At 45.0% G+C, this 15,640-nt stretch overlaps 1 protein-coding gene across 2 annotated transcripts in view; it reads right to left on the reverse strand.

The window, feature by feature from the left end:
• Positions 1-7,126: 7,126 nt before the first annotated feature.
• ATP6V1H (ATPase H+ transporting V1 subunit H) overlaps positions 7,127-15,640 on the reverse strand; it is a 44,648-nt gene continuing 36,134 nt past the window's right edge. For both annotated transcript variants that reach the window (XM_043483709.1, XM_043483708.1), the window contains one exon: positions 7,127-7,593. In XM_043483709.1, the coding sequence (XP_043339644.1) occupies positions 7,533-7,593 (61 nt within the window). In that variant the 3' untranslated portion in view covers positions 7,127-7,532. The remainder of the gene's footprint in view (positions 7,594-15,640) is intronic.

The following is a 15,640-nucleotide window of genomic DNA, read 5'->3' on the forward strand; positions in this document are numbered from 1 at the left end:
GGGATGGCCCGGCCTGCCCAGGGACGACCCCAGCCCCAGCTCACCATCCGTCTCCACCCAGACAGCCTCTCCTTGCAGCCCCCAGAGCTGGTGACTTCTAGCAAACGCCCTTAACCCCCACCCTGTCTCAGCAACACTGCCTCCTCCCAGACATCCTGACCCCAATGCTGGGAAACTCCCCGGAGCCGAGAGCCACACTCAGCTTGTGGAGGAACAAAAGCAGGAGCAAAAAAAAGAGGGAAAGAAAACATGAAAACCAGGAGAGAGAGTGAGAGCAGAACAGAGGAAAAGAAAAACTTCAGAGAAAGGAGGGAGGGAAGACAGGAAGGAGTTAGTTGGCTCATTATCTAGTTAATTAGTTGGCTAGTTGGTTGGTTGGCTGGCTAGTTATCTAATTAGTTGGCTAGCTAATTAGTTGTTGGTTGATTGGCTAGTTATCTAGTTAATTAGTTGGTTCGTTGGCTAGTTAACTAGTTGATTGGTTGGTTGGTTGGATAGTTAGTTGGTTGACTAGTTGGTTAGTTAATCATTTGGCTAGTTGGGTACTTAGATATTTGGTTGGCTAGTTAGTTTCTAGTCGTATTTCTCTCATAAGAGAAAGCCTATGGGCTGGCTTTGGGCTCATACCCAGTCCAGGTGACCTAGCTGGTGACAGCGCACCCCGCCGTCTGATGGGGGACCAGGTTGCTCCTCCTAGGAGGCTTGTGTGACAGAGGAAGGAGCTCGCACACCTGGGTCCTCACCCGCAGTGGCCTAGTGACCCGGGCCCCAACTGCTCATCATCTGGGGGATTCTTCAAGGTTGCAGTGAAGGCAGCTGGAAGGCTTTCCTAGCACCCTCTGTTCTTGGCTCCCCGATTCTCACGTACTGCTTTTAGTACATTCGACTTGAAAGAGTCTTTTGTGTGCTGGAAATTCAGGGAACGGAATTTCTGCTTGTTGCAAGGCCAGAAGTTAGCATCAAGGACATGAAAACCTCAGCTTCAAAAAGTTCACGAAACACCCCACTGTTGATGTTTTGCAGAAACCAACAAAATCCTGTAAAGCAATTGTCCTTCAACTAAAAAATTAACAAATTTTTTAAAATACATCCCATGATGAGTGTATGCATTTTCATAAAATTCATGATTTCTTACAGGGTCTCTGAAACCACAAAACAGTGAGAACCTTTGATTGAGAGCCACAAATTCTTTGTCTTTATCAAATGGGGTGATTTGCTTTAAATAGATGTGGCAGGTAAACAACAGATTTGTGCGTGACATGAAGAGAAAAGACTTAATAAAGACTCCACATGTTGGGGAAGAAGAATGCAGGAAGGAATGAAGATGCTGCTAAGTCCAGAAAGGGTCTCTGTTCCCAAACCCACAGTCCTGAGTGGTGGGGAAGGCAACCAAGTTTCCCACAGCCCCCTCTTGCCCCAAGATGGGAAGTGTGAGCTTGTATCTGGATAGATAAAATGCCATGACCTCAGGCCTTCACGAGACCCCATGTTCAGAGGGCTCTCCCTAAAGATGGATGCACTGCTCCCAGGGGTCAGGGCATGGAAATGAAGGCACCAAATAGAAGTGGCATTCTCACTCAGCCCCACTCTGCATTTGGAACATCGCAGGATTGATCAAAATACGATTTCTAAGGTTACCTTCACGCAACACCAATCTATCATATTTAAGGTAGAGAAAGCCCCACATGGGTTTATGGAACTTGGATAAAAAGGTTTGCCAAGATCAATACTTCAGATTGTTCTTGTTTTGTGAAGTGGAAAAAAGAGCCAGCAAGGAGCAGTCATCACCTCAAAGCACAGCCCGCAGGGAGGATGCTGTCAAAAGAGATGCTGATGGATAATGAAACTGATGTCTGTTTCCTTCCCCATGGACAGGCGATGACCTTTCACTGGCTGTAGGTTCAGCGTGGTCCTCTCTGTGAGCTCCCCAGACAGTCTGGTCTCTTCTCTGGAATACCCATGCTTTCCAGGTGCCGGTTTTAGTAGGTGCATCTTTGCAAGATGATCCCAAGAGTGGCTGTGCTTGGTGATGACCTGAGCTCCCTCTCTGCTGAGTAGGTGGGACACATCTCATCCCACCAGGATCAGTCAAAGCTGCAAACAGATCACCCTCAGAGACAGCAGGGCTGCTGCAGAATGATCAGCACTGTGAAGTCTGTCAGGTGGGGATTGACTCGGACCTACCCCATCCGACCACAGGGATGTCAGCGGTCAGGTGAGGAGGGCAGTTGCGCTGGCGGAGCTCAGAGGAAGTCAGGTGACTGAGGACTTAGAAAACGCCCCTGGAAAAAGCAACACAGACCTCATCTCTTCAACAAGTCTCATCTCTTCCTCTGTAATTTTTTCCCCTGTTTCTCTAAACCAAAGCAGTACGTCATTCCTGGCAACCACATGAGACATTTTTAATTTTTCTTTTAGAATTCAGCACATTTGCCCTATCTTAAAACTTTGATTCCTCTCTCTTCCTATATTATAAGCTCTTCAAATCAGAAGTAGCATCTCTTGCACATTCTTTTATATACACATACACACCTGAACACAGACACATGGAAACAAACACACATGGACACACACACACCTAAAGACACACACACTCCTGGACACAATACCAACTCAGGCCAGTCTTGCTCACAGCTTTTAACAACTTGATAGATTTGAACTGAATTAATGTACTATACATCAAAAAATTTGCTAAGATTTTTAAAAATAAATTCTGATGGATGGTTGGATTATACGGTGGTGATACAGAAACTCTGTGGCTAATCATTTATCTCCATCTCAGTGTCATGTTATCACCTCAAAATAAAACTTGAGTAAATCTGCACCAGACATTAATCATATGCTTATTAAGCATCCCTTTGAAGCTTGGTTATGCACGGCATGTCTTTTACAGTTCAGTGCCTGGTTAGTTTTCACTCGGGATGCCACCTGAATTTTAATGTGCTTGGAAAATAGCACTTCCAGATACAATAGGAGGGTTTACCTCACACGGCAGAGCCTGAAGCTGGGCCTGTCCAGGCAGATGGGCCTCTGGGAGCCCCTCTCGGGTACCAAGTCCAAGATCCAGGGAAGTCCCTCCACTCATTTTCAATAGGGTTCTACTGCTCGGTCATCTAGTAGCTTAGGTAGTAAATTGGGTGCTTGTTTTGACTTTAGAATATCTCTGATAGGCAGCTACCCCTGATTTTCCTTGTGTCAACTGGGTAGTTGTTAAAGCTGATTGCAAATCCCATTAGTTTGGCTAAGTCACTTAACCTCACTCTGACCCTCCACCTCTTTAAAACAGGGCTAACAGCCGCAGCCTCACAAGAGGGCTGTTCCAAGCTTCAGACGAGGAAAAGCATTTACAGGACTTGTGGCAGGCCCTCCACACAGTCTGATCATGGTCTTCACAGCTCACATTCTATCACGTGCAATATTTTCATCCTATCTTGTTTTTAATCTCCCAAATTAGTCCTCACTCATTTAGACTGATTCCATCAAGCTCTGTTCCTGGACTCTATCCTGTCGCTGGTTTATACACTGATGTTTATGCCAGTACCACCCCGGCTCTATTTAAAGCCAAGTACTGTTAATGCCTCCAACTTTAAATCCTTTCAAAACTGTTTCAGCTCTTCCAGGTCGTTTGCATCTCCATGCAAACGTTCAAATCAGCTTGTTTATTTCTACATCGAAGCCAGATGGTACTGCTGTTGGGACTACATGGAATCTATGGACCAACACAGAAGAACTGACACCCTAACCATGTGCATCTCCCAATCCATGGTCAGAACATATATCCTCCTGTGTGTCATCTTCTTTCATTTGCCTCAGGAACCTTAGTTTTTAGTGCACAGATCTTATCAGTTCAGTTCAGTCGCTCAAGTCATGTCCGACTCTTTGCGACCCCATGAACCACAGCACGCCAGGCCTCCCTGTTCATCACCAACTCCCAGAGTTTACCCAAACTCATGTCCATCGAGTCGGTGATGCCATTCAGCCATCTCATCCTCTGTCGTCCCCTTCTCCTCCTGCCCCCAATCCCTCCCAGCATCAGGGTCTTTTCCAATGAGTCAACTCTTCGCATGAGGTGGCCAAATTATTGGAGTTTCAGCTTCAGCATCAGTCCTTCCAATGAACACAGGACTTTCTCCTTCAGGATGGACTGGTTGGATCTCCTTGCAGTCCAAGGGACTCTCAAGAGTCTTTCTCCAACACCACAAGTTCAAAAAAAGCATCAATTCTTCAGCACTCAGCTTTCTTCACAGTCCAACTCTCACATCCATACATGACCACTGAAAAACCATAGCCTTGACTAGACGAGACTTTGTTGGCAAAGTAATGTCTCTGCTTTTTAATATGCTGTCTAGGTTGGTCATAACTTTCCTTCCGAGGAGTAAGCATCATTTAATTTCATGGCTGCAGTCACCATCTGCAGTGATTTTGGAGCCCCCAAAAAAATAAAGTCTGACACTGTTTCCACTTCTCCCCATCTATTTCCCATGAGGTGATGGGACCAGATGCCATGATCTTAGTTTTCTGAATGTTAAGCTTTAAGCCAACTTTTTCACTCTCCTCTTTCACTTTCATCAAGAGGCTTTTTAGTTCCTCTTCACTTTCTGCCATAAGGGTGGTGTCATTCTGCATATCTGAGGTTATTGATATTTCTCCCGGCAATCTTGATTCCAGCTTGTGCTTCTTCCAGCCCAGGGTTTCTCATGATGTACTCCGCATATAAGTTAAATAAGCAGGGTGACAATATACAGCCTTGACGTACTCCTTTTCCTATTTGGAACCAGTCTGTTGTTCCATGTCCAGTTCTAACTGTTGCTTCCTGACCTGCATATAGGTTTCTCAAGAGGCAGGTCAGATGGTCTGGTATTCCCATCTCCTTCAGAATTTTCCACAGTTTATTGTGATCCACACAATCGAAGGCTTTGGCGTAGTCAATAAAGCAGATGTTTTTCTGGAACTCTCTTGCTTTTTTGATGATCCAGCGGATATTGGCAATTTGATCTCTGGTTCCTCTGCCTTTTCTAAATCCAGCTTGAACATCTGGAAGTTCTCGGTTCACATATTGCTTATAGATACTCTTAAATTTTGCAAGTGTTTTTACACTATTTTTAATTTCCAGTTGTTGGTTGCTACCCCAGAGAAGTGTTTTTCACATGTGGACCTTGTATTCAGTGATCATCCAGGTCCACCCACTGGTCTTGGGCAGCGGCTCTTGTCCTCCGCCTCCCACAAGGGATGCTGGCCTCCCCCAAGTCTGATGACTGGGCACCAGTGATCCCGCCCTTCTCACCTGGCTGTCACCCAGCTCACCTGCCACTCTCCTCTCTGCCTCAGGGATTTTTACTCGGGTTTTAAAGCCTTTTCATCTCTCTAGGTATCTCTTCCACATGTGTCATCTCACTGCCAGTTACTTTCATCTACGCCTCATGTCAAAATCCCAAACAAGACATCCTGGTCAGCGTGTCTCCTCCTGGGCCCACCCGCTTGGGGTTGTCATCTCCAGACTTGCTGCCTGCAGGTCAGGCTCCCATGCCAAGCCGTCAGTTGTGTGGGTGCAAAAGGTGGCAGGGTGCCAGCAAGGCAGTGTGTCTGCAAGCCCCAGTCAGGACCCCTGCTCTGGAGGGATTACAGGCACTGCTGCTCTCTTCAGAGCAAAAAATCTCACTCTTTCAACAGTTTCTCCTGATGTCTGGGCCACCCAGGAGGGAAGGTCTCCGTCTCACATTGACACATCACATGATACACGCTTGTTTCACCTTGCTCTGTCAAAACGTGGTCTGAGGGGTCCAGCATTCAAATAGAAACATGTTTACATGACAAAAATAAAGCAGCACTATTCTAGAATAAACGTGTTTTTAAAAAGTAGGATCTTAAGGATAAGACTTGTTCTGTGTTATTCGAAAGGTAGACCTTGGCCCAAATGTTGAAAATCACTGGAAACTGCCAGAAACATGCTAACTAGGTCTTTTGTAATAAAACAGGTAGCCTGTCACATATTCTATAAATCTGGTACTTGTGACTGTCCAGGTGCAATGTGTGGGAATAAGCTTTACCTACCAATGGGAAGGCCCTTTTCACATATCTTCTAAAACATGAAGGTCAACAAGACCCAAAAAAGAAGTTTCCCACCACAAAAAAGAATTTTAAAACAATAAAAGTAGTTAAAAATAATTTTTAAATGAGCAGAGGACTTGAAGAGGTATTTTTCCAAAGACATACAGATGGCAAACAGGCACATGAAGAGATGCTGAACAGTAATCACCAGATAACTGCAAATCAAAGCCACAATGAAACATAACCTCACAGCTGTGAGAAGCTATTATCAGCAAGAGGAGGTAACAAGTGTTGGCAAGGATGTGGCAAAAAGGGATCCCTTGTGCACTGTTGGTGGGAATGTGAGTCGGTACAACTACTGTGGAAAAACAGTATGGAGGTTCCTCAAAAAGTTAAAAATTGAGCTACCGTACAATCCAGCAATTTCACTTCTGGGTATTTATCCAAAGGAAATGAAAACATTAGTTCAAAAAGCAATCAGATTTGTAGTTGTCAGAGGCATGGGGTGGGAGAAGTGGGAACTGGATGAAGGTGGTCAAGTCAACCTTTTCAATCTTTTATCCTTAAACAGGAGATGGTGCTAGGAGTGTCTTTCTATAGAAGAAAACTTACCATGTAAACTATTAGCCTTACCACCTTTACTCGACAATCAGAGAACTGCTCAGAATGAAAAGTGAAAATGAAAGAAAAATGAGACTCAGACCAGGCGATGAGGTTAAAAACAAAAGGCTCAGATCTGAGGGAGGTAAACCTACAGGCCATGGATGTCCCCATGAAGGCTGGGAGTTCCAGAATAAAAGGTGGGAGGTTGAAATAAAATACCTATTGGCAATATTTAAACCAGAAAGTATTAAAAGAAAATAGACTTGAAGTACTAAAATCCAAGAGTAAATAAGAAATCAGTGAAAATAACCTAAAGCTAAAATTCCTCACTGCGTTTCATAAGAAAGTCTCTTAGATGACAGCATCATGTTAAGAGCTCATTTAACATTTTAAGGTTTTCTCAATACTAGCAGAAGACTGCTGCAATGTGCATGTGTGGATGGGCAGGCGGATGGATGGAAGACAAAAATACATATGAATTCAAAACATTTATTTACCATTCACCACTCTGAAAATACAATTCTCCCAATTTGGGTGGGACAAAAGGTATTTTTGTTACAGTTCAAGTCAGGAACAAGGAAAGAGAAAAGATGCATTTGGAGTGAGAATGCTTTAATAATCCTATATTCATTCCAGAGAACAATAAATACACAAATTACGAGCAGTATATGTAACAGCAATATTTTCCTTAGATACAGAAAGCACCTACTTTAAGACAACTTAATGGGAAATCAGCATTGGGGAAAGCTACACAACAGAAGAAAATGACACATAAAATGAGGAATGGTTTGTTCTTGACCGCAGTTACTGAGACCCACTCCAGGTCTTCTACCCCAGGTGAGGGGACCGCTGGAGATCCAAGGGAAGCCCTGAGAGCCCGTTCAGCTCCGGGCGGCTGCAGTCTGCGGCTGTTCAGACTGGAGTTGTTTACCAAGATATTCCCTGAAACACAGGAAGGACAGCAAGGGAGGTTAGAACTGAATCAGTAAAGAGTCCTTTTCAAAACTGAAGCATAATATACAGTCATCTCTGCTCACTTTAACATCTAAAAACTGAGCCACAGAAAACTGATCTTGCCTAAATTCAAAAGTACCAGTACTGCATGAATTTTAAACACTCCATTTACCACGTACAGACAAGGTGCAACACACATAAATGAGTAATTCGCATCTGACCACAGGCACCGTCTGCCTTCCTGTAAAGTCTTGTCTGCTGCTCTCTTTTGCAACCTAGCAAGTTCAAAATCAACCTACGTACAAGTCCAAGTCAATTTGGCCCGACACATGAGAAGCTTCCTGACATTAGAAAATACAAGTTGCCTATCCCCAGAGACTGACACAAGCGCATGTGAAAACCACCACTGGAAGTGACCTCCAGGATCCGACAGTTAATCGGAGCTGCTTGTTACTCAGCACTCACTCCGTCTACACGGGTGGAGTCTGAAACCTTTGCCAAGATGGTCCTGCTGAACCCACAGGACAATCACAAGAGCTGAAAAGTGATCTCGTTTTATAGAGGGAGCAAACTGTGGCTTAGAGAGGTGGTCTCCAAATGTTTCAGGTGACGTTCTCTCCTTCAGAAAACCAACTGGACAAGCACCCAGTCTGTGTACGTGCTGTGTGAAGTTGCTCAGTTGAATCCGACTTTGCAACTTCATGGACTGTAGCCCACCAGGCTCCTCTGTCCATGGGATTCTCCAGGCAAGAATACTGAAGTGGGTTGCCATGCCCTCTGCCAGGGGATCTTCCCAACCCCTGCAGGATCGAACCTGCATCTCTTACATCTCCTGCACTGGCAGGCAAGTTCTTTACCACTAGCACCACCTGGGAAGCCCACTGTCTGTATATACTCAGCTCTGAACTGCAGATGGGTACCACTGTGATTCCAGGACAGAAAACCTTTCCCTATCTTCTGACAAAGGACTTGCCTAAACTATTGTTTCTCAAGTACCCAGTAAGGACAAGAAAAAGGTTTTTTAAGAACATTTACAAGATTCCTCCTTTAAAGAGGGGAAAATCTTGAGTTCTGGACTAGAGATCAGGTTCACACTCCAGCTGACCACTTGGTGGAGAGCTCTTGGTGTTCACGGGGGGGCTGGCTGAGGGATGGGTGTGAAGGCGGCTCAGTGGCCATGGGGGTCAGCGTTTCCAGCCGTCAGCCACCGCTCCACCTCTCCTGGTCTTAGCACCTCCGTCAAGTGGCCTTTGGGGGCCCCCAGGATCCACAGGCACAGAACCCTGGGATGGGGTGAGTCTTGGCCCCTGCACTGTTCACCCTCTCCCATGACAGTCTCAGCCCAAAGCCATCCCGGCTTGAAGACCCCTGTCAAACAACACAGAACCCAGACAGGAAGAGCATGAGCTCTGGGAACTAGCACAAGTGAGGGGACAGAACTCCACGGGGCTCGGAGGAGGCTGTGGTTTAAACACACGAGCCTGACTGAACTTCCTGTGGCGTGACAGTGGCTTGTGGGTTTATCTTTTTATCCCAGTAGGAAAGTTCTTAGCACTGACTCACTCTAGGTATCATATGAAGCACATCATCTATTATTGTATTAGTGAGAATAACCACCCTAACATAGACAATAGGGATCTTTTCTTCAACCAACAGCTAAGTTTTAATTTATGTAAAGGTCAAAACAGAAGTCTACAAATTTTATTAGAAAATAAAAGAGTTTATGGTCACAGTCAATGCTAGCGCCCTGAGGAAGATTCCAACCAGAGAGCGTTTGTGGCTGCATAGGTCTGTGAGGTTTAGGTAGAAGGGGGCTGGGAAATACAATGCTTACTGTAGAAAGCCCAGACCTCAGATACACAGTCTGCCCTCCACCCCTGCAGCATCCTTGTCTGCAGATTCAACCAGCAGCAGCAGAAGAACACTCCTCCCAGACGATCCACGGACACGGAGGATCGTCTGTGAAGGGCTCGAGTGCCCGGGGATCTGAAGCCACGCTGAGTCCTGGAACAAACACCGTCCAATACTGAATGGAGGCACAAGAGCCTGCCCTACATGTCGGGGACCCAGCTGACAAAGCTCTGGAGAAAAATCGACTCCCTGGGCTCGGCCTGGAAAGCGTGGTGATCTGCTGTCCTGACACCCAGTGTGGTCAATTCTAACACTCCTGAGCACACCTGAGCTGCCTGCGAGTCCTGTGTGCCGCCAGGCACACGGCAGTCCTGACACCAGGGGCCTGCGGCTGGGAACACACAGAGGTCGCCTCACCCACAGTGAGTTACAGGCCACCGTGGGGACCTGGGCACGGGCGTGCCTGCATGTCCTCCTCTCCCCTCCGCAGCACCTGGGAGCGGGTGTCTCATCTCCACCCACAGGGGAGGGAAAGCTGTGGCCACCTGCTCAGGGCAGAGCGGGCAGGTGAATTGCCAGGCACAGGCCCGTTCCTCTCTCTATTGAGAGGCTGCCCGGCCTCCAATAAAAGAGATTGCAGAGAGCAGACACTGTTCCACCTTTACAGTAGATGATAACAACAACAACAATAATAATGAGTAAGGAAATGTCGCTCAGTCATGCCCAACTCTGTGCGACCCCATGGACTACACAGTAGCTGGAACTCTCCCGGCCAGAATACTGGAGTGAGTGGTGGTGGTGGTTTAGTCGCTAAGTTGTATCTGACTCTTGCGACCCCACTGCCTGCCAGGCTCCTCTGTCCATGGGACTCTCTAGGAAAGGATACTGGGTCGCCATCTCCTTCTCCAGGGGATTTTCCCGACCCAGGGATTGAACCCAGGTCTCCTGCATCGCAGGCAGATTCTTTACCAGCTGAGCCACAAGGGAAGCCCAAGAATACTGGGGTGGGTAGCCTATACCTTCAGAATCTTCCTGACCCAGGAATCAAACCTGGGTCTCCTGCATTGCCAGTGTATTCTTTACCAGCTGAGCTACCATGCCTTTGGGTTAAGGCTACATTATTGGCTCAGACAGTAAAGCGTCTGTCTGCAATGCAGGAGACCTGGGTTCGATCCCTGGGTTGGGAAGATACCCTGGAGAAGGAAATGGCAGCCCAGTCCAGTATTCTTGCCGGAAAATCCCATGAACCAAGAGCCTGGTAGGCTACCATCCATGGGGTTGCAAACAGTCAGACACGACTGAGTGACTTCACTTCACTTCACTGTCAGGCAAAAGGAAGAGCGACTATCGACTTCACTTCAGGGGATGAAAACACATCTCTAACAGGACTTTACAGAGCTATCTAAGTGAGTTATCTGAGTACTGAGTCAGTCTCTCTACACATGAAGATTAATATACCAATTCAACTCACAGTTCACTCAAAGGGCATCTGATATGTACCAGCAATCCACAGGAGCTGGACATTAAACCGTTATTTCTACAGCCCAAAAAGCAAAATTTGAGATGTGTAATACTTCCTTCTCTAATGTCATCCATAACTCTGTAGGGAAACAAAATCTGCCACCCCACAGAATGTCTCTTCAACATGATGATTATTTTTAAGAAACAGTTCATGAAGTCTTTTCACCTGCCCCTTACCTGCCTACAGACCTCAGATGAAGGGCCTGGCCCAGAAGAGCACTATCCTAGGAGATCTACAAAAAGCACAGGCCAGGTGTGGGGAGCTGGATGGGGCCTGGAAAACAGAGTCCTCTCTGTGTCCCACCATCCTGGCAAGTCCCCACAAACATCTGTTCTCCAAGCACCTGCTTGTCTGTCTCCGTGTGAACTGCCTCCTGTCTGCTGAAGTCGTCAATGTCCACCCCTTCTCCTCCTCCTCTCAGATGCCATGGAAGCCTCCTAGGACAGGCCCCTGTGCATATGTGATTAACTCTGACTTTCTCCTGTTAATCTGGCTCATGTCAAATTCTTAGACCATCTAGAAGAACTTAGAAAGGCAGAGGACAATTTTTTTCTTTTTCCAAAATCTTAACATCTCTTGAGATGTCAGCACTTCTGAAAACTGAAAAAATGGGGAGTGTGAAGACATATTTCCCTTTTAAAAAATCCAGGTAAGAAACAGCCCACACAAGACATCATGTTGAATGCTGAGAGAGAGCTTGTATGTGGTTAAGAAACACCGATTTCATTCTCTTGTCAGGGGTATAAAAGATCTACATCTCAGCATCCATGATCCTGACAAACAGCTTCCCAGTTGCTGTGAGCACCCCCTGAGAGAGCTGAAACCTGAAAGATGGTCTGAGGGTGACGCCAGCCCCAGGGCACCGGGAAGTACCGACCTGGCCTATGCTTACACTAACTCCAAGAACAACATGAGGCCTGCACTGTATTACGATTGAGGGCCAAACCCTCACTGTACTTCAGTTCAGTTCAGTCGCTCAGTCGTGTCCGACTCTTTGCGACCCCATGAATCGCAGCACGCCAGGCCTCCCTGTCTATCACCAACTCCCGGAATTTACTCAAACTCATGTCCATCGAGTCGGTGATGCCACCCAGCCATCTCATCCTCTGTCGTCCCCTTCTCCTCCTGCCCCCAATCCCTCCCAGCATCAGGTACTTAGGGTTGTTTAAATATTCAAACATTTTTATTCATTCTTTAGAACTATAGTTGAAGACACTGACTAAATAATTTTTTAAATTTTTTTATTTTTAATTGAAGGGTAACTGCTTTACAGTATTATACTGGTTTCTTCCAAACATCAGCATGAATCAGCCATAGGTATACCTATGACTATATGATTTAAAAGCATGGTAACTTCAGCTATGTAATTTAGTGCCAGGAAAAGAATGAACGAACTGTCTCCTGACAAACATATTAATCTGTGAAAACTATGGTCTCACTTATTTTCCTTTTTGCCTTGGCTGCCAAGAAAGTCAGTAGGAAATTTACTTTTACTATCATTTTTGAACTATTTTCTCTAGTCTTCATTTTAGTATGTACATTTTCATAACTAAAATGATAATGAACCTAGAATTCTCCATCCCACATCTTTCCATGAGTTTATCATAATAATGACTAAAACTACAACAGAGTCATAATTTTATTTCTCTTAATCTTTACCAATTCTGTTTTGGAAAACAATTAGGTATAAATCATAAAGGAAATATTCTTTTTTGAATGTATAAAAACAATTCATTTTTGAAAATATAGTTTTCCAGTACAGACTTCTACTTAGTAAAGAGAAAAAACAAATTTCAAATATGTTATATATAGTTCTGTTTTCTTTCATGCAAATTCACTACAGTTTACTCAGCTGGAGTTATTCGTCCAGCTTTTATGATGCTTTTGAGTATTATACACAAAGCAAATTATGTTTTATGAACCATGTGAAAAATCTTAGTGCTCTCCCTCATCTGTATCTAATTGACAGGAACACATTTAAACTGCAAACTTAAGTGTGTGTGTGTGTGTGTGTGTGTGTGTGAGCCGCTCAGTCGTGTCCAACTCTTTGTGACTCCATGGACTGTAGCCCGCCAGGTTGCTCTGTTCATGGGACTTCCCAGGCAAGAATACTGGAGTGGGTTACCATTTCCTTCTCCAGGGGATCTTCCCAATCCAGGGATCAAACCTGGGTCTCCTGCACTGCAGGCAGATTCTTAACCATCTGAGCCAGCAGAGAAACTGTTTTCACAGCAATTTAAAGTCCCAGCCTGGGAAAAGCCGCGACCAAGGTCACCTGTGCCATCTCCAACATCTGCCTCTTCCGGAGCCCAGCACTGCCTGCCGGATGTGCATCCTCATCTCTACTCTTCCAGTAACGCCCACAGAAGCTACAGCGGAGTCCGTTTTTCAGATGAGGAGCTGGAGTTTAGCACATTAAATGACATGCTGTAAAGTGAGGCTGCTTAGCAGCATGTAGGGTATATAAACCCAAGTCTGTCTGATTTTAAACCTCAGAGTCTTCATCCCTAAATAGCACTGCTTCATGGAACATTATTCCAGCCCCTGGTGGCTGAAGACATGTTATTGCGTAGATGTGAGAATAAACAATTTAAGAACATCACAGCTTGAGTCCTCAACCTATTTTCTCAAATATATTTTCATCACCACTAGCTATTTCATTTTCTAATAGCATTTAAATTTCAAAGACTAAATAAATTAGCAGTATCCCTGAAGAGGTGATCCACAGAATTAAAAAAAACAAAACAATCAGTGATTCTAAAAGTAGAATCTATTTACATGAATTCTGGTCCTAAGAAACAAAAACGTAAGTTTTAAAGGCAGTTGTATTACAGTCTATTAAGAAAGCAACTTGGGCAAAATTCACAATAACAAAGATATCTTTCCCACAGGAATTCAAGCAATCAAACCTTAATAAACTAGCTACAAAATCTAAATATCATTAGCCAAATCCAGAGTTTCTTCAACTCCAGTTTATGTTCAGACCAGTCCAGGCCCTCCTTACCCATCACCTCTACCCTCTGTGACCCACAAAGCAGCAGTCTTAAGCACTTCATCATTTTTCTCACACACGGTTATGATGTGCCATGCATTGGGCCACTCAAAGCATTAGGTATGACAGCAAATGCCCCTTTTCCTTTTTTTAGAGATTTTCTTTTTAGAGCAGTTTTAGGTTCACAAAAACATTGAGAGGAAAACACAGAGATTTCCCAGATATACCTAGTCCCCACACACATGGAGCCTCCCCCACCATGAACGTCCCACATCAGAGGGTATACTTGTTACCAAGCATGAACCGACACTGACACATCTTAATCACCCAGTCTCAGCTCACCTAGCTCACATTTGCACACCATCACATTTGTACACCATCACATTTGCACACCATCACATTTGTACAGCCCCCAGGTGCGCTAGGACCCTGAGTGATTAAGATGTGTCAGTGTCGGTTCATGGTTGGTAACAAATGCTTGGACAAATGTACAACGACAATTTCACACAGTATTTTCAGTGTCCTAAAATTCCTCTGTGTTCTGCCTGTTCATCCTTTCCCTGATTCTCACAATTGATCTTTTCACTGTCTCCACAGTTCTGCTTTTTCTAGATACCGTATATTGGAATTATAGAGTATGTAGCCTTTTCAGATTGGCGTCTTTCAGTTGTTTAGTTGCTAAGTCATGTCTGACTCTTGCAACCCCAGGGACTGTAGCCTGCCAGGCTCCTCTGTCCACAGGATTCTCCCACTTCAAGAATACTGGAGTGGGTTGCCATTTCTTTCTCCAGGGGAGATGATCTCCCCAACACAGGGATTGAACCTGGGTCTCCTGCACTGCAGGCGGACTCTTTACCACTGAGCCACCTGGGAAGCCCTCTTTCACTTAAATCACATGCCTTTAGAATTTCTCAGTGCCTTTCCATGACTTAATGGCTCATTCCTTTTTAACACTCAATAACAGTCCACTGTTTGGACACATGACAGTCTGTTCATCCATTCACTCAAGGAAAGACATCTTGGTAGCTTCCAAAATGTCTGCTACGAACATCCATGTGCTGGATTTTTGTGAGGATGTGAGTTTTCAAACCCTGTGGGTTATTATCAAGGCACACAACTGCTGGGGTAAGAATATGTTCAGTTTTGTAAGAAAATACCAACTGTCTTCCAAAGCAGCTGCACCATGTAGCATCCCCACCAGCAATGAATGAGGATTCCTGCTGCTCCATACCCTCACCAGCATTTGGTGCTGTCACTGTTCCAGATTTCAGCCAATCTAATCGGTGTGTGGTGTTATTTAGCTTTTGTTTTAATCTGCATTCCCCTGATGACATAAGATGTGGAGCATCTTTTCTTAATCTTACCATCAGTATATCTTCTCTGGTGAGGTGTTTGCTGAAGTCTTTGGCTCATTTTTTACCCAGGTTGTTTTCTTATTGTTGAGTTTCCGAAGTTCTTTGTAGGGAATTCCCAGTGGTTCAGTGTTTAGGACTTTGCGCTTTCACTGCCAGGGGCCCAAATTCAATCCCTGGTTGAGGAACTAAGATCTCACAAGCCTCATGGCATGGACAAACGAATAAAAAAAACAAAAGTTCTTTGTGTATTTCAGATAACATTCCTTTATCAAATATGCCTTTTGCAAACATTTTCTCCCAGTCTGTGGTTTGTTT

Source organism: Cervus canadensis, chromosome 12, assembly GCF_019320065.1.
Source record: "Cervus canadensis isolate Bull #8, Minnesota chromosome 12, ASM1932006v1, whole genome shotgun sequence".
In the NCBI taxonomy this organism is placed as follows: domain Eukaryota; kingdom Metazoa; phylum Chordata; class Mammalia; order Artiodactyla; family Cervidae; genus Cervus; species Cervus canadensis.